We start from the raw sequence: 18,601 nt of genomic DNA on the forward strand, positions 1-18,601 counted from the left end.
AGGGTGGCTGTGGAAATCCCACTACCTCAACTCTAGGACTTCCAGAATAAGACCTTCACAGTGTGCCAATGAAATCTCACGTTTGAAACCCTCTGTAGTACAGTATCTCTGCTTCTCCCCAGATGCAACGCTCCACTATTTAGTAATAGAAAATACCTGGCCAAACTCTGCTTTATCACAACCCGACCCTAGTATAATATTGCTGATCTAATTTAATAATGTGAATACCGTTGTGTATTCATCAGGTTTGTTAAACCAAAGTCTCAGTCTGCTAATTAAATAATCATTTAGTCATTCCATTTAATTTAATGTAATGAAACACGTTTATTAGTACAACATAAGAAGTAGCAATAGCATTTTAAAATTTTGTAACGGATTTAAGAAAACTAACTGTGATAAAATATCCACAACAACATGATAACACAAGTGATCAATATAAATGAAAGTGACTGTGCAGTATAGTGCTAGCCTTCACTTTTCACAAACAAAACATTTAATGCAGCAATGCGACATGAAATATCAGGTCTCTATTTCCATATTTTTGATATTGAAGTCTCCCCACCAAAGGTTAACAAACCAGTCACATTCCTCGCTTTGTCATTAGCAGCAACTTTACAATAAGCAGCAGAGTTCATATACAGAGACATCAGAAGTAGTGGCAGGAACATCCATCTATCATCAGAAAGATGCTATCCTGGAAGACACAAGGCAGGACTACACCATGATCAGGACAACAGTTCACTGTAGGGCACATACTGTACTTACATACTGTACTCAAACAGACAGGAACACCCAATAACCTAAACAGTACAGAAGAAAACACATAGAAAATCCACATACTGGAGACTTGAAAAGAACATTCAAACTCCAAACACAGGCTAGCATAAAATCACACAGCTCAAAGCTGTGAAGTAGCAGCACAAACACCACCATATACAACCTTGCAGTTCTAAAGTAAATAAGAGTAACTTCAATATCTAGACGTAACAATTCCATTCCATTCACAGGCTGGTTCCTTTAAAAGCCTATTACAAGTACTGTATCATGCTATATTTGTACATATATGCAGCAGTCTTTCATTTCAAAGACATTCTGTGATTGACTACATCATTTGTGTTATTTTTTAAAAGTAAAAAAAAATCATAATATAATGAAAATCTGGCTAGAGAGCAAAGTACTTGCTTAAGCCTACGGATGTACTGATGTACTTTAGAATACATTTGTATAGCACTATTCTACTGTTTAGAATTGTTTTATATCTGTAATGGGAATAAAACAAGCATTTCAACACAGTATATACTGTACATTTTAATACATTCAGATAGTGATTTAAAGAATAAGCTACAAACACTGACACTGATTTAGTGCAAAGGCTTCTTTAAATAAAGAAAAAAACAGAGCACTTTAACGTATTACTCAATTGACAGAACAAAGATTGTGCTTCTCACAACAGCTAAAAATATTTCTGAAGGGAAGTCTACTAACAACAGAATGATTGTCCCAAACTGAAGATGAAAAAGTACAATTTTCCCACCTAAAATGAAATATTGTGAGACATGATTTTCTTTTCTCAAATACCGTCTTTTCCTAGACTAAAGCTACAGTGCAAGCTTGTTCCTTGATCCACAACACTGGAATTATTGCCTCTTCATCTATGAATACAACACAGCTTTGCCTTTCATTTTGCAGTTTCAGGGAAAACTCACACGCCATCTTGTGTGACGGAAAGGCCCGCTGTAGAAAGCACTTTCAGGTGGATTTCATTTCAAACAGAAAAGACTTGTATATCAAATTTACCATGGGAAGTGAAAGCTTCTCTTGTCAATGGCACTGAGGGTGGTCCTTCCAGATCTAAGGTCAAGTCCCCTGGGTGAATTAAGTGTTTAAGTGAAGATGACTTGAAATTTCTTGAAATGTTTACCACAACCACATGCATTTGAAATAATATAAGGTCCTAGAGCGTTTTTATTTTGCATCAATGTATTCTGAAATATCATCAAGGATTGATCTTCCTTTCCCATATCGAACTGCAGATGCATCATCAGTTGTACTGTAGGTTCTGTTTCAGGAACCATTAAATCATCCCATTCCTTCCATACAGCAACCATTTCTAAATACTGGACCGGCAGTTAATATCCCTCAGATAAAGAACACACTTTCATGAATGAAAAGATAAGGAGCGATTGTATACTGTACATTTTTAATTTACTTTCTGTTCTATTTTTTCATTTACTTTATTCTGTTTATAGGACATTGACAGGACTGATCTGGAAGCAGTAAATGGTGGGAGACCCAGGTTTTGCTTGGACTCGGCCGGATGTTTTTTTTATTGACTGGAGTCTTGGGTTTCCCCCCATCACAAGCTTTCCCTCACAATGACATACTTTATCAAACGCATTGAGCCCCTCTTGATTCTCCAGGTTGTCTTGTAATGACCCCTCTTCCGGCTACGCCAGCCTACTGCAAACAGGATGGTGCAGCAACAGGCCAGAAGAATGCTGGAGCAGATGATCACTGGGGCCAGCAGCGCTCCTGTGGCCAACTCCCAGACTGGCCTCAGATGGCCAGGTGCCTCCTCAGAAGTGTGGTTCCTCATGACATAACCCTTGGTATCATTGGGGTATTGCTTGCTGCTGTCAAAATTGACTGGTACCACAATATTGGAGTAGGGCTTAGTTACAGCAGACACTACTGTGAGGTTCCCTGCTGGGGAGGTGTTCAGAATCGGCTGCAGTGTAGTATTGCCCATAACAGCCTCCACTGCCAAAGTATTCACTGTGCTGTGTACACTGGCCTGCGGCGTGCTGACAAAGATAGAGGTTGTTTGAGTGGTTTTCCTCATCCCCCAGTCCGCTTGCTGTGGGGATGTCAAGACCTTCATGTCAGGGGAAGTCTGGGAAGTGAAGGAAGAAAGGGGTGGCCGGTGAAACTGGCGCTTGTCCAAGGATGAGGACTCAGAGGTGTTGGATCTCGAGGTTGAGAGGTTGGGCCACAGTCGAAGGCTCGATGTAAAATACTTGCCAAAAACAAGCAGGTCTGGATCAACGCCTGTGGGAATAGATGAGACAAAATCTTACGACAGATTTTGATGCCTGCTTTGTATCGTCAGTACTAGGGATAGACTTATTCCATCTTTCCAAGGTGCTCAATAAGTGTCAGGGAAAAGCGTGTTTTAACAGGTCACATAGTTAACGAGGTAAATCAGGAACGGATAATGGATTATTTCCTTTTTCCTGGTCGCTGCAAGAACCTGGCATTCACGAACTAGAGCTGGTCATTGCTGTCATAAATCTGTTACACAGCAACCAGCATTAAAGCCACGTTTGAATGTGAGGATTTCTTCTCGGACAACACCACAAAACTGATTGTCAGGAAGCATATAAAAGGGCTTTTTTGCAGATGTACAGTACATAGCAGAAAGGTCCATGTGAAGAAGCCATGTTCCCACAGTACCCACAGTTCAATGGATCTCTATATTAATTAAAACATTTCCTGGGATAAATCTTTATCCCACGGTCAAAGACACCTGGTCCTAGAGGAGGTAGAACTACCAAGTGATGTAAACCAATGCATTCACATTTGTTTTATTTGATGCTTTAGTCTTCTCCATTTAATCTCCTGTTGCACTTAAACGTTCATTTTTGAAGCTTTCGTTTTAAAACTGGTTTACATTAGATAAGATTCCCAAAACTCATCTGGAGTGCATGCTATTTGGTCCTTATAATATTGAAATTATTAATAATAATGAATGAATTATGAACAGTACCACGTAATAAAAGTTCATTTAACGAGGAAAACACACTTTTATACATATATTTTGGACATACGATTTAGCTTTTTATCTTTTTTCTAACCTCTTCTACTAACTTTTCCAATTTGGGTTCTGACAATAACACAACACTGAACCAGCCCTAAAGTCACTAACGATCTTCCTCTGGCTTCTGATTCCAGTTCTCTATCTATTGTTATTCTCCTAGACCCCAGGGCTGCTTTTCACACTATTAACCATGACTTCTTGCTCTCTCATCTTAAGGCTGTAAATGCAGTTTCTGACATTGTTCTTAAATGGTTGAACTCTTCCAGTACCTTACTGATCATCAACACTTTGTCTCTCTTGGGAGTTTCAGTGCTGAAGTTCGGTTTGTTAAGTCTGCTGTTCCTCGGGGTTTGATACTTGTCACACCCCCGGCAGCCAGAGGTTGCTCCTTCTCTGTCCTGTCTCTCATTTCCGGTTCTTTGCTGTCCTTCCGATGTTTCTCTCTCTCTGGGGCTATATATTTCCGGGTCTTTCATTCTGCCTTCGCTCAGCATTAACGTTTGGATGTCCTGAGACCCGCCTAGCACCAGGTCGCCCCACGCCCGCTACCTGAGGGCATAGGTCTATATACGGCATTTCCTGAACAGCTAAGCCCGGGCTAACCCCTGTCTCGCTGCTACGCATAGGGTCTTTTACGCTCTCCTGCCATTCTACAGTTCGTCCTTTCCGGCATCCGTGACAATACTGGGCCCCCTACCATTCCGCATGTTCTCACTTGGTCAGCTATTCAGATCACATGTTCTTAAATATCATACACCTGGGTTGACCAGTTACTCATTTCTATGCTGATGATACTCAAATCTACATCCATATTAAACCTGACACTGAAGTGGCTGTCTCTGTATTCTCTTCCTTCATTTAAATTGTAACAAGACTGAAATCATGCTTCTTGGCACCTACCATCAACTATGGTTGACCAGCTTGACCATCAACTATGTCAAGCTAAATTATTTCATCTAAATTGAAGAACTTGGGGGGTGAGATTTGATGAAGGCTTGACATTTGAGCCACACGTGCAAAATATTGTAAAAACATAATTCTTCCATCTCAGAAAAATTGGAGGATTATGTTCTATGTTGTGTCGGTGGAGTATCTAAATCCACACTGAAAACACTTCAGTATATACAAAATCTAGCAGCCAAAATTCTGCCAGGTTGGGAGTAAGTGATCGCATTACTCCTGTCCTGGAGTCTTTGCACTGGGTTCCTATCAGGTTTTGTGTTGACTTCAGAATCCCCATGCTTACTTATAAGTCTCTACATGGCTTGGCATCTTAGTAGCCGTATGACACTCTCCCTAGTACCCACCTCGTTACCTTTATTCATTTGACTCTGGTCTCTTCTTTATCCCCAAAGCTTGTCTACATACTGTACTATAGATGGCAGGGTATTCTCTTGCTATACCCCAAAGCTCCGGAATTCTATCCCCAAGGATAGGCACCTTCCCTAAGCACTTTCAAATCCAGACTCAAAACCTTTTTCAGAAAGTCTTTTATTTATTCGATGTCCATGCCTGTGAGTTGAGAAGCTACTCTTAAAGGAGCTACTGTATTTAAAATAATGTTTATTACTATTATAACCACACAGCAAACAAAACTAAACCATTACTTCTAGCTGCCCAGACATACAGTATACAGTATTTCACATAAGTAGTATCTCTTATTACATTATCTCCTTTTGTATTGCATACCATGCAAGAGTTCTTTTTTAGCAATATATGGTGGGTATTAGAGTCTTTTTTAGGAATCATTTCCAATGTGATAATATGTTCTCTTTGAATCCAGACTCTGTGCTCTTTAAAACCTGCTTTATGCTAAAGCAGATGATAAAATTACTCACAGTAAATAATAATGCACAAGAACTTCCTACACTCAAAGATAAAAAAAATTTGGAAATACTGGTACTGCTTGTTGTAATGACATCAGTTTGAAAGAGTGACTGGAATGACATCATTGTTTTGCCATAAAGAGGAGTAATAATATTCAGCACACACTGGCGTTCCTATTCACCTTTTGTAATGTTGTACAGGATGACATTGCTCCTCCTTCTCAGGATGCAGCTCTCCAGCGTTGGACAGTTGAAGTGGAAGCAGTTGACACTGTTCTCTGTGGTCTCGTAATGAAACACCGCAAGATTACAGGAGACTGTCAGAGAGACAAATGTGTTTTTTAATAACCTCAAATGGCATTCTAGTAAGACAACCCTGGGGGTCCACACACCACACACCTGATTGTTTTCTTCCAGTCAAAGAAAGTTTTACTTAATAAAAACCTTCATTGAACAAACAAGCTGTCTAACTGGTACCTTTGCAGGTTTTTGTTTCTACTTAAAAGCTGAAGATCTTATGAAAGGCAATCTCTAACATGTTTAGGAACTAAAAATAATCAAAGTATTTAGATTAATCCTATTCTTAGTCCAGTTCAGGACAGTACACAACCGAGTCAACCAGTTACTCATTTTACTTTAATATGCAGTGTGTGCCAGTAATAACAGACTCCAGGACTCCAGGACAGATCCTGTATATTTTACAGGCAATTTCCAACACTCAACGGGCAAAGAGTTGGAAACATTGGTCATTTAAAACCATTAAATCAATTTTAGTCATTAAGAGTTCATGTATACTGAAATCCCAACAGATCCAATGGTAGTCCTACTTTGGAATAATTAGTACACAGTACTGTACATCCTTTGCGGACATAGTATGTTAGGCAATTTATTAATAAAAAGGCAAATATAAAGGCAACTAATAATGATAAACACTGACAGGAAAGCTTTGGTCAATGCTGTTACATTAGTGAAATATCATCAATTTCAACTGCCATAATCGAAAACATTCTTTCAAATATAATTTCTGTAATATAAAAGGTATACAGTAGTTAACAGGAATGTTCCCTTCTGTTTCTTTTAAAATCAACATTTAAAAAAAACAAATATAAACAGCTTTATGTTCACCATGCTTCAAATTGTTTGCAATTACTGAAACCAATGGTACTGTATGTAAAACAAAAAAAAAGTGTACAACATGCCTTAAACAGTTTGTTAAACACAAAGCACGCGAGAGTATTACTGTTCATATTAATTGTAATAAATCAATAAATGTAAAATAAAAGTTGTTAGATCCGATTCCTTTACTTTAGATTTAAAAACTTGCTAGTTCTAGATCATTGCTTAGCTAGTAATAGCTAAGAGTATGTGTTGAATATAAAAACGGAAAATGAGTTCTTTAGTTTTGACTGAAAGATTACACAGCGACTGTACAACCTTGAGCGGTACGCACGAAGTCCCACCGAAGGTGCATTGCTTAATTTAACATCGTTTTTTATTTAGTATATTGGGTAGTTTTAATGACTGACATTGGCACAGCAAGTCGTAAAATTATTTTAAAGCCTTTCGCTTTTAAATGAAATGGTGTTCTCCGAGATTAGAAAATGCGCAATTACCAACTCACCATTTCTTGTGAGGCAGCACGCTTTACTACAGTTCATAGCAGTGTCTTCCTGGTAAAACTTCAGTAGCTGTGCGCCTTTTCTTTGAGACTCGACAAGGTCAATAAAAATCCCAGGAAAACGACGAATCCAGCAATTTTTGTAAAAAGTGGTAGGTGAACACTTCGACTCCGTATTGCACAGCAAACCTAGAATCATTAAAACTCCCCATGTAGCTGTCATTGCTGGTGTATGCCAGAGCATCAAATCATGTTTTGAAGTTGAAAACATGTACGTGTCTTTTCTCTGGCATCAGGCGTTTGCTGTTATTTTCATTTAGACTAAGGTGCGCGCTTTAACGTCTTTGGATGTTTTTAACAGGTGTGCTCATTCTGCATCGCCGAGTGGATGGATACCCGCCTTTGTCCACTCTCTGTTAATCCACTGGCCAGTACCTGCTGATCTCAGTCACATGCGGATTCCAGAAACCTCATTTGCAATTCGACGTCAGAACACTTGAGGAAAACTTCAATTCCTGCACCCTCTTATCATTTTGTGAGGAGTTATAATCAATTATGAAATGCTTTCACTGGAATAAAAAAAAAAACATAATCCTCTAAAAGAATATAAGAATATTTTCTTTCTAATATAATGTCCCAGTTCAACTGTGATTTCATTTCTCTACATACTTCCTATTTAATATTATTTAAAATTAAAAAATCCATCACTTCACAAACATTCTACTTCTTGGAAAGAAATGTGATAATACTACTACTAATAACAATGGCTTGTGCTTATATTGTGCTTTTAACCTACTACCTCAGCATACTGTAACAAACAGCTATGATTTACCTCTGACCCACTACTCAGCAGATCATACAGAGAAATGAGAAATTGTTACACCAATGGATTAAAGAGGGACGTTTACACTCCTATATTTTAGAAAAGGTATTTTGGGCTTTTTAACCACCATGAGGTCAGAGCCTCAGTGTAACAGCTCAATCAAAGAACAACACCTCTTGTAGCATCGTGTTCTTGGTCACCATACCATGGCGTTGGTTTTAAAATCTTTGTTCAAAGGTGGAAAGTCCCAACACCACTTGTCACAGCACCCTGGAGTTCCACAGAGGCCTTCCATCCCAGTACTGACCAGGTCCAGTCTTTCTTACCTTCTGAGAGAAGTCGGGCTAGAAGGTCATAATTCTACTGCTGTTTTGTATGAGACCAGAGGCAGAGGTACAACAAAGTTTAAACATGCCCTACATTTTGCTAGTGCTTCCAGAATAAATACATGACCTTACAGTCCTGGGTGTTATTATGGTTTTAAATTATGGGATATGAATAGATAGGAAGCACCTCAGATCAGTGAAAGCCATCATCTGCAATCTTTACTTTCTTACACGCGTCTGGAAATAAGCATTTGTTATTTTGTTTTCACTATGTTCTCTTACTTTCTCTTGTGTTAAAATAAGCTTGGTTATTTAGAAGCTTGGTTGGTTTACTTTGATATTTACAATATAAGGCAGATGTTGAATACATCTTTCCGTGTTTGAGGTTTTGAGGTTTAAATACTGCAGTACCTTCTTAATGCTAGCCTGTATTCTAAAAGTGCTCTGTAATCTAAAAATATTGGAGCTATTGTACGTATATGCACACATGGTCAAATATTTGCACAACCTATCATATCATATTTTAATTTTGAAACAGTTATGTTAGTAACACATGGAGAATGTATTAATTTTCAATTAATAATAAATATTAAATGAAATCAGCATTGCTCACTCCTAATCCATGTTTCAATGAGAAAGACTTGTGCAGCATGTTGTCCACAGGTGAGTCTAAATAGTTTTTATCTGATTTTACACAAATATCTAGATAATTTCACAGACTCTTGTAGAAAACGCCATTGGCATTGGGTCATATAAAAAAGAGCACCAAGTACAGGATAGAGCATGGCACAAATACACACAGCAATGACTGATATTTAGTGATGTACTGTGAGAAAACTAAGTAGCAAAACTAAGTTTTAACTAACTTAGTAGTAAAACAATTTGCTATTTGTCATTTTAACAGAACAATTCAGCATGAAACACATATTCTTTTAAGGAACAGGTAAAGTTTTATTTACCTGTGCTGAAAGGAGCTCAGACGTAAAACGAGATTTTATGTAACACTTAAATGAACACAGTGAATGAACACTGAACACAGAGTGCGTCAGACTCTGCTGCTACTTGCCCGTGTGCAGTGCAGTTAAGAAACAACAACTAGAAAAAACCTGGGGGGCATGGATCTCAATCTTTGGATGCCGACAGCAAAAAATAATGCCATGCCAAGGGTTTTCAGCCTACAGTACATTCAAGAACCATCTGATGTTCCTCAGAGATCTTTAGGACAAAGAGAACAAAGAGACATTTTCACTCCCCAGTCCCCAGTTTGTTTCCCAGTCAGGGAGCAAAATCAACACTGTTACCCTGCATTCTGCTTTAAGTAATCAATTACAAATTCGTCACAGGTGATAATTCAGTTTAGTGTATGTTTAAATTATAGATTCTTCTTGCTAGGGCTTTCTTGAAATGGGGTCTTGAAAAAAAAAAGCTTGAAACCCACTTAAAACCCCATGTTCTGTGCTATTGAACATCTTTTGAGGGCATCTTAGGGGGACCAATGTTTTTTTCTATTCTGTGTCTGTGCCCAGAGCTGTCTTGGTGCCAATTCTCCAAGGGCATGAATCTCTGGAAAGAGATCCACATCACAAAGGCACTCTTCTTCAAAGACAGGGCTGAAGCACAGTGGAGCAATCCTTTGTTGCAATAATAAGAGACCTGTCTGTTTTTTTCAGAGGGAATCTGAGAAAGGATTACTATATCTGCAGCAGCCCAGATTCTTTCAAGAAAGATTAGGAGGATTTTTTTTTTAAATCCAAACCTTGAGTTGCTTGGCTCTTGCAGAGAATGCTACTTTCTTTCCTTTTCCATCTTTGTTCCAGAACTTCTGTGCCCATTTGTGTCCTTTATTCTGCAGTTTGTGTTCCCCAGAGTCACTGGCACTTCTGAATAGCTGCCACCTTTTCTGAGTTCAGTTAAAAAGCCTACAAAATGTAGCATTTAGCAGGCAATGAAGTCAGAACGCAAAACAGATGAAAGACCTTCTTTGCTTAAAGAAAGCTTGGAATCAGTTTGAGCTACATTCGGTCTGCCAAAAACGCTGGCCTGAGACTGACTTGGCCCCTGCCTCAGCATTTTGTTCTTCTAAAGGAAAACAGAAGAGCTGAATTAAATTTGACTTCCTTAGGAACCGGGGAATTTGAAGTCCAAATCAGATTAGGGACAGAAATAGATAGTTTCAGCATTTCAGGTTTTAGAGCTGCAAACCAATGGTGCTGAAGAAAGTAAATGTTTATGCTAATTTCCTTAAAATAACCAACATGAAGTATCCAGTACTTGAAGGTAGTTTACATGCAATAAACTGATACTTAATGTATAAAATATGGGAGGGATAAAACTGTTTGTTGAGGTGCCTAACTTTTACTTCTACAAGAGCTATTAATGAATTACTGTATATTAAGAAGCTTTAATCAGAATTTCCTTGAAAACTCACAATCTCTTTTTAGGTCTAGCACTGGTGACACGAGGAACAAGTTCACAAGCTTCTTATAATAACTGGGGTATGTGTGCTTTTTTGACAAGAGAAGAGCTGTATCTTATTCTGAATGTTGATGAATATTCTACAAGCAACAATAGGCAGGTCTTGCAGTTTTTGAAAGAGGTACATTAGGAAGTGTTTCTCTCTGAATTGAATTGATTGAATCAAGTGTGACTGATGTTGAATCCAGGAGAGGGTATAACGTCACAAACACTGGATTGGATTGAGGGATGGTTTGAGGGCTGTGAAGATGGCTGTATCTGCATTTACTGGTAATCGTTGGGCTGAGGGAAAGCTACAGAGGAGCCAGGTGTGGGGTTAATACTGAGTGTTGATGGTTAGAATGAGATATTGTTTCCCTAATTGGTTTGGGTGGCCTTTAGTCAGCCATCACCTGACTAAACTAGGATTTTGTTTGACAGCGACCCCTTGTGTATGTCTGCGAGCTTGCAGTGACATAGTGCTCTTCCAGTGTCTGGTAACTCTCCTGTAAGGCATAGTGGAGCTTGCATCGTCAAGAAACAGAAATAGTGGAAATGTTGGCGTAGCAAGTCCACAAGTCCTCATTCTCCTGTGTAATAGTCATAACTATAAAGCTAAGTCATTGACAAGTGGGTAAGTGGGTTATAGGAATTTGTCAAGTTAGGAAGGGTCCTGCTGTCCTGTTGTTCTCTGCAAATGCCGGTTACTTTTACAGTATTTAATATTGGAGTATTTTTCTTCCCCTTTTCTTCACAAAAGTAAACTCTTGTCAATCTGCCTAAAGTTTAAGAATTGTGGCAGCATGGTTGATTTGCATCCCTTTTAATAAATGATAAAGTCTTACCTAACCATAATTAACTCCCAGATTCACAGATCATCAGTTTTCAGTAACATTTAATTTTTTTCTACAATAGCTTAAAAATGATTACATTTTGTTTCCTACTTTTAAGCAGCTCTCCTTGAAAAGAAGATTAGGTTTCAGCCCATTCATGAGATCCTTATCTGAGATCGTCATTCACACCATTCATACAGATCCTTATCTGTATTTTTAGTATCTGACCATTTAAAATTTGTTTTTGTTTTAAAGAGGCAAGCATGATGCCTGTAATTTAATTACAATGATAAAGGAACTGGAACCAAAGTGTGTTATTAAAGAGAGCTGTGCAGTAGCTTTGTTCATTGTTTTAATTACAGTACATACAGTACATTCCTTTCACAGATCAGAGCCGTTTTAAGAATGGGTATAGAAGCTTTACAGACATTTGCGCTGCATCCACAGCACAAACACTGAAGCTGTCAACACGAGCATTTAAACCACTGAGAGGCCGAAATCTGATCTAATCGCAGGTGTGTAATGCAAAGAACGCAGAGCAAAGGAATTTCCCTCAGCTTTTTTAGAACTGAAGTTTTCTTTCTTTCTATGCAGAGCTCACTGGACGCACAAACATTTATTAGATTAGATCCATTTCAGGTTTTCAAACAAATGATACCGATGAAAGTAAATGTACAGTACATGCACTTTTTCAACGTTTCCATTGCACATTTGTTTATAACCATATTCCCCTCCAGCAACTCATTATTTATTGGAGAAATGTCCGTATCTAATGAAACAGTTTCCAGAGAATGGCTGTTCTTTTCTTACTAACCATTCCTATTTTTTCTGAACAATAACATACATTTCACAGTTCTGTGGTCCTTGGCTAAATTCTTTGGGTTCTACTGTATATGCATGAACTTTGTATTGTCTCCCTGCATTCACGTGGGTTTCCTTCAGGTCCTCTGGTTTCCTCCCACAATCCAAAGCCATGCTGGTACTGTAGGTTAATTGGCTTCTGGGGAATTGGCCCAGGTGTGAGTGTGTGTCTGTGATGGACAGGTGTCCTTTCCAGGGTGTGTCCTGCCATGCGCCCATTGCTGTCTAGGATAGACTCTGGCTCCCCTGCAACCCTTTGCTGGATATGCAGTTTAAAAAATGGATGGAACTGTACTGCATTAAGAAACAAGTTTTAAGATGCCGTTTTCTGTTACTTTGTTTCCTCTTGTACACACTTCCATCAGATATACAGTACCCTTCAATAAATACCTTTTAAGTTTATGTAACGTTGCTTGTTAAAGTTAAAGGATTGGACCTTCTGTGAGGACTTTAGAATGAACTAACAAACCAAGGAATTGTATTTATTAGTCACAGAAAACAAACAAAAACAGAAACCCATACTTACAACAGACAAGAGAGGAAAAGAATTCTTCACATATCAATGCCCCCGCAGAAGCCTACAAATTAATTTTAATTTTGAGCATAGTGTTTATGTAAAAGAGTGTTTAATTTACGACACTGCTGTCAACAGCAAGGAGTACAAAGAGATTCTAAAGTAAACCTATTTCTGTATACAGTACATTGTCCAAGAATGAGGATCACAGGTTTATAATATACATGCTAGTATACTATATACCATATACATGTAGTGTACCTAATAATTAACAACCTCCTGTTTTCTACATTTCCTTAATAGCAGCTTCTGTAATTGTTTTTAGACAAGTAATATACAGTACATACTTCATCTACTCTCTAAAAGGCAATAAATGTTGTGTTTGTAAATAGAAAAAACACACCTCCATTTTGCTGTTAAACAGGGACATCTTGTGGAAGAAAAGAGAAACTATTGATGTGTTTTTTTATGATTCACTCTTATAAACTGGAATGTAATGTACCAATTTCTTTAAAATATTTATGCACTGTATTATTATTAACTGTTTCATTTGTTTCCTTTCATTTACAATAGTAAATATAGAAATGCACGGACATATCTTGCAATTGCACTGATCAACATCATTGTCGAGCCACATTTGCAGTAGTGAAAGTTTTCTGGTTTTCTTTCAGAGCTCACAAAGTATTCACAAACAGGGGAATTGCTATCCTAAGCTTTAGGCTGGGAACAAAGCAGATTTGCCACCACTACTTTGGCTAGAGGAATCCAAAAACATACAACCAATTCTTTTTTGTTGTTGTTCATTTTAATGTGTTAATCAGCTGTAGTCAGGATACAAAGTTAAAATACGGTGTATTCAAATTGAACATATCAAATGCAACAGTTTCATAAGAGTAACCACATTCTTCAAAGTCTTGCTTTTAAAATATTTTAGAACGATTCCTTTTAGGGCAATGCAGTGTAGAGAGCCACATATGCAAGAAAAAAATGTAAAGATAACATTGAAATATCACATTTCCTAAATTTCATTTCTATCCTAATGCACAGCCATGCCATCAAAGTTCCTCTATGGTTTCCAAGACTCCTAACACTAACTGTAGTGAAGGATTTGAGTAGATTATAGTTAGGGTCCAGAGTTTCTTCAAAGAATTCATTCAACCTTCCAGTCATTTGAGTGGAAAATATAACTCAGGACATCAAAACATTAGTTTCAAAAGACTAAGAAACCTTGCTTAAAGTGAAAAGTATCAGCTACGGTAACATTTTATTCTTTTGCTAACTATACTGTTATTGGAAATTTTGTGTTGAAAGGTGTTATTAATGATCATGGTTTCAGGGCAAAATAGGTTTAGACTCAGGAATACCTAATAAATTTAAGCTGTATCTCTTAAAATGCCAGTGCATTCAATACCAAATGCAACATTTTGAAACATTTAACCAGTTTCATTCAAACTCTTCCTTTTAGGGCAATTTAGAACCTTGTGAGATAAGATAGTGAAGATAACATTAAAATACAACTTTTCCTAAATATCATTTCTGTCCTACAACACAGCCATGCAATCAAACATCCTCTATGTTTTCTAATAATCCTTACCCTAACCCTAGCTAGGGTTTGGGCAGGTTAGGATTAAGGTTCAGATTTTCTATAAGGAGTATTGCAGTCATTTGAGTAGAAAATATAACTCAGGACATCAAAATATTAGTTTCAAAAGACTAAGCAGCCTTGTCAAACCAAAGAAAATGTATCAACTATGGTACAATTTTATTTCTTGACAATTATTCTGTTATTGGATATTTCACATTGAAGGGTGATCTAAATGAGCATGGTTTCAGGGTTCAATGGGTTAAGAGTCAGGAATACCCCATAAATTTAAGCTGTATCTGTTAAAATACCAGTGCATTCAATGCCAAATGCAACAGTTTGAAACATTTAAATACTTTCTTACAAACTCTTGCTTTTAGGGCGATTTAGAACCTTCCCCTTTCGGGCAATGCAGTGTATAGAGCCATATATGCAAGAAAAAAAAAGTGAAGATAACATTAAAACATCACTTTTCCTAAATATAATTTCTGTCCTATAACACAGCCATGCAATCAAACATCCTCTATGTTTTCTAATAATCCTAACCCTAGCCCTAGCTAAGGTTTGGGCAGGTTAGGGTGAAGGTTCAGATTTTCTATAAGGAGTATTGCAGTCATTTGAGTAGAAAATACACAGTAACTCAGGACATCAAAATATTAGTTTCAAAAGACTAAGCAAGCTTGTCAAACCAAAGGAAATGTATCAACTATGGTACAATTTTATTTTTTGACAATTATTCTGCTATTGGAAATTTCACATTGAATGGTGATCTCAATGAGCATGGTTTCAGGGCGAAATAGGTTTAGACTCAGGAATACCCCACAAATCTAAGCTGTATCTCTTACAATGCCAGTGCATTCAATGCCAAATGCAACAGTTTGAAACATTTAACCAGTTTCTTTCAAACTCTTGCTTTTAGGGCAATTTAGAACCTTCCCCTTTCGGGCAATGCAGTGTATAAAGCCATATATGCAAGAAAAAAAAGTGAAGATAACATTAAAACATCACTTTTCCTAAATATCATTTCTATCCTACAACACAGCCATGCCATCAGACATCCTCTATGTTTTCTTATAATCCCAACCCTAACCCTGTATTGCAGTCATTTGAGCAGAAAATATAACTCAGGACATCAAAACATTAGTATGAAATAACTAGGGATACCCAATACATTTTAGCTGTATCTGTTAAAATGCCAGTCCATTCAATGTCAAATGTGACAGTTCTAAAAGTTTAACCACTTTCTTTCAAAGTCTTGCTTTTAGGGCAATTTAGAACATTCTCATTTAGGGCACTGCAGTGTATAGAGCCATACACCACACACAAGAAACAAATGTGAAGGTAACATTGAAAAACTGTATCACTTTTCCTAAATATCTTTCTGTCCTATAGCACAGCCATACCATCAAACATCCTCTATGTTTTCTAACCCTAGAAAGGCTTTGGGAAGATTAGGGTTAGGGTTTAGATTTTCTTCTAAGAATTAATATAACCTTCTACTCATTTGGGCGGACAAAATAACTCAGGGCATAGAAACATTAATTTGAAAACACTAAGCAGCCTTGCCGAACCAAAGAAATGGAAATTTGGAAATTTGGAGAGTGGAGATCTCAATAAGCATGGTTTCAGGGTTAAATACTGTAGGTTAGTCAGGAATACCCAATACATTTTGATTTGATATTGTTAATATGGCAATGTATTCCCAATTCAAGAGTTTCAAAAGTACAATCACTTTCTTTCAAGCCATAGGTTTTAGGTTACTCCCTTTCAGGCAATGCTGTGTATATAGCCATATACAGTATGCAAGAAAATTAAAGTTGAGATAACACTTAAATATCAATTTTCCTGATTATAATTTATGTCATAAAACATAGCCACGTTTTCATAGCATGTCATCCTGTTGTGGGAATCCTAACCCTAAACCTAGCTAAGGGTTGGGTTAGGTTAGGGTTCAGACTTTCTTCAAATACACTAGCTGCTCTGTAGCCACTTTCAGGTTTATCAACTGAAAACTCCTCTGTGCCAACAGGAGACTTTTAATAACAATTGTGATTCCAGCTGAGAGTATCGCAAACACCCTGGAAACTGTTGGTGTTTTGCAGCAGACGGTGGATGTCTTTGGCAATTCCAGCCCGCCCAACACTGGCAGTGCTCTGGCTGCTGTGCACCACTGCTTGGGTTATCCCAGTCATAGCTGCACAACAGCCCTGACTTTGTCCAACAATGTCTGCGTTATTTATAGGACCTACAGTACACTCTTAGCACGAAACTTTACAGCCCATGCCACCCAAAGGCACCTCAAGTTAGAGCTTTATAAGTATTTCCACTTTAAACCTTTAGGCGGTTTCAGGCCACTGCACCAATCAAGTCTATGGAAGCTTATTAGCACCACTAAGGAAAAAAAAAATATCTTGTTTATACAAGATAGTATCTCGTTTATATAAGAACATTATTGCGTTTGTATGAGAGAAGTATCCCATTTAAACACAATACTTAATTTGTTAATGTTGCCTGCTATATTAATACTGTATAATCCATTGTACGTCGTATGCAGTAATATTGTGCTATGCAAAGTACAGTAGCACTGACTTTAACAACAGTAGAATATCGTCACACTCCTCTTTTTTTGGAAAAGAGCATACGTTTGGAAAGTTGTATTTGTCACAGAAACGCCTAAAACAATACGCATTTAACATGGGAATCCTTACTGAAACGGTGTTGTACTTCATGTATACACATGCTCCTTTAGATTTTTTTTTTCCCCAAAAAATAAGAGTCGGACAATATTATTACATATACTGTACAGTACAATGCAATAAACAGTACTAATATAGTAGGTGACCTTATTCACAAACTGTTGTTTAAACAATTTTCTCAAGATACTTTTCTCGTATAAAGGAAATAACCTTGTCGTATAAACGAGATACTATCTCGTATAAATGAGTTTTGTTTTTCTTGGTGGCACTAATGAGCTTCCATACAAGTCCACAAAAACTTGAAATCTTCATCTTTTAAGGAACTGAAAACAGTTTTTAAAGGTCCAATTACCAACTTACTTGTTCAGTTTAGGTATTGGTTTAATCGCCAAGAGCGCTTTTGGAAGACAAACTACAAGAAATTGGAGTCACATGAAGTAGAACTGGGAAAGCCTTTTCTGGAGTGCTGACTTGTGCTCATCACTACAAAAAAAAGTAAAAACAACAGGAACCTGTTTTCAACCATTTTCATTTTGGTGAACAAAGCTTTCAAAGGTTTTAGTAAGCTAAGCAAAGCTAGACATTTTGACTCCTGTTTGCTCAGAGATGATGAGCCCACATACCAGCACAGCACCAGAACAGCATCAATGTTCAGCAAAGAAAACAGTGCTCTGCATCATTCAGTTTTAAAAGACTTCCCCAGGTTGTTAGGTTGATTCACAAGTCAGAAGTCCGGGAATGGAACCTATGCGGGTTCCAAGGTCAGGGTCAAGAGGTGAGCGAAAGTCCAAAGCCAGATGACAATTTTAGTATCAAGCACCTGAAACACAATCCAAAAAAGGTCAGGAAACAGGCCAAGATCCAAAAGTCAGGCAAGGAGTCCGAAAATAATTCAGTAAAAGCTGTCTCAAGAGCTCAAAGACTTGAAAACAATACTAAGCACAGCTTGTATAAAGAGCAGGGTTTAAAAAGGTTTGGAGAGGTGAGGTGTGGTGTGGCTGGGTTGATCTGCAACTCTGCTGCACAGATGAAGTAGGCACTTGAGGTTGGGGTGCCCTCTGGTGGCTGGATGTTGGAACTGTAACACAGGTGGGTCCAGCTCTGTGAAAACTTTGTCACAACTCATTCCGGGAGATGGTGAAATAACAAGAAAATGATAAAACAATGATAAAACAGAACCTATTCCATTGGGAAGATGTATTTGTGACACAATAAGCAAGAGGAATGCAAGAACCTTCATTTCCTACTGTA

General features: G+C 37.7%; 1 protein-coding gene across 1 annotated transcript; it reads right to left on the minus strand.

Annotated features, from left to right (window-relative positions):
• Positions 1-299: 299 nt before the first annotated feature.
• mansc4 (MANSC domain containing 4) lies at positions 300-7,825 on the minus strand. The gene is made up of 3 exons (XM_088646721.1): positions 7,265-7,825; positions 5,826-5,960; positions 300-3,048 (listed from the first exon to the last, which is right to left on the minus strand). Exons 1-3 carry the CDS (start codon positions 7,530-7,532, stop codon positions 2,357-2,359), a joined length of 1,095 nt encoding a protein of 364 aa, XP_088502847.1. The 5' UTR covers positions 7,533-7,825; the 3' UTR covers positions 300-2,356.
• Positions 7,826-18,601: the final 10,776 nt, after the last annotated feature.

The sequence above is a fragment of the Lepisosteus platostomus genome, chromosome 9 (assembly GCF_059453375.1).
Source record: "Lepisosteus platostomus isolate fLepPlt1 chromosome 9, fLepPlt1.hap1, whole genome shotgun sequence".
In the NCBI taxonomy this organism is placed as follows: Eukaryota; Metazoa; Chordata; class Actinopteri; order Semionotiformes; family Lepisosteidae; genus Lepisosteus; species Lepisosteus platostomus.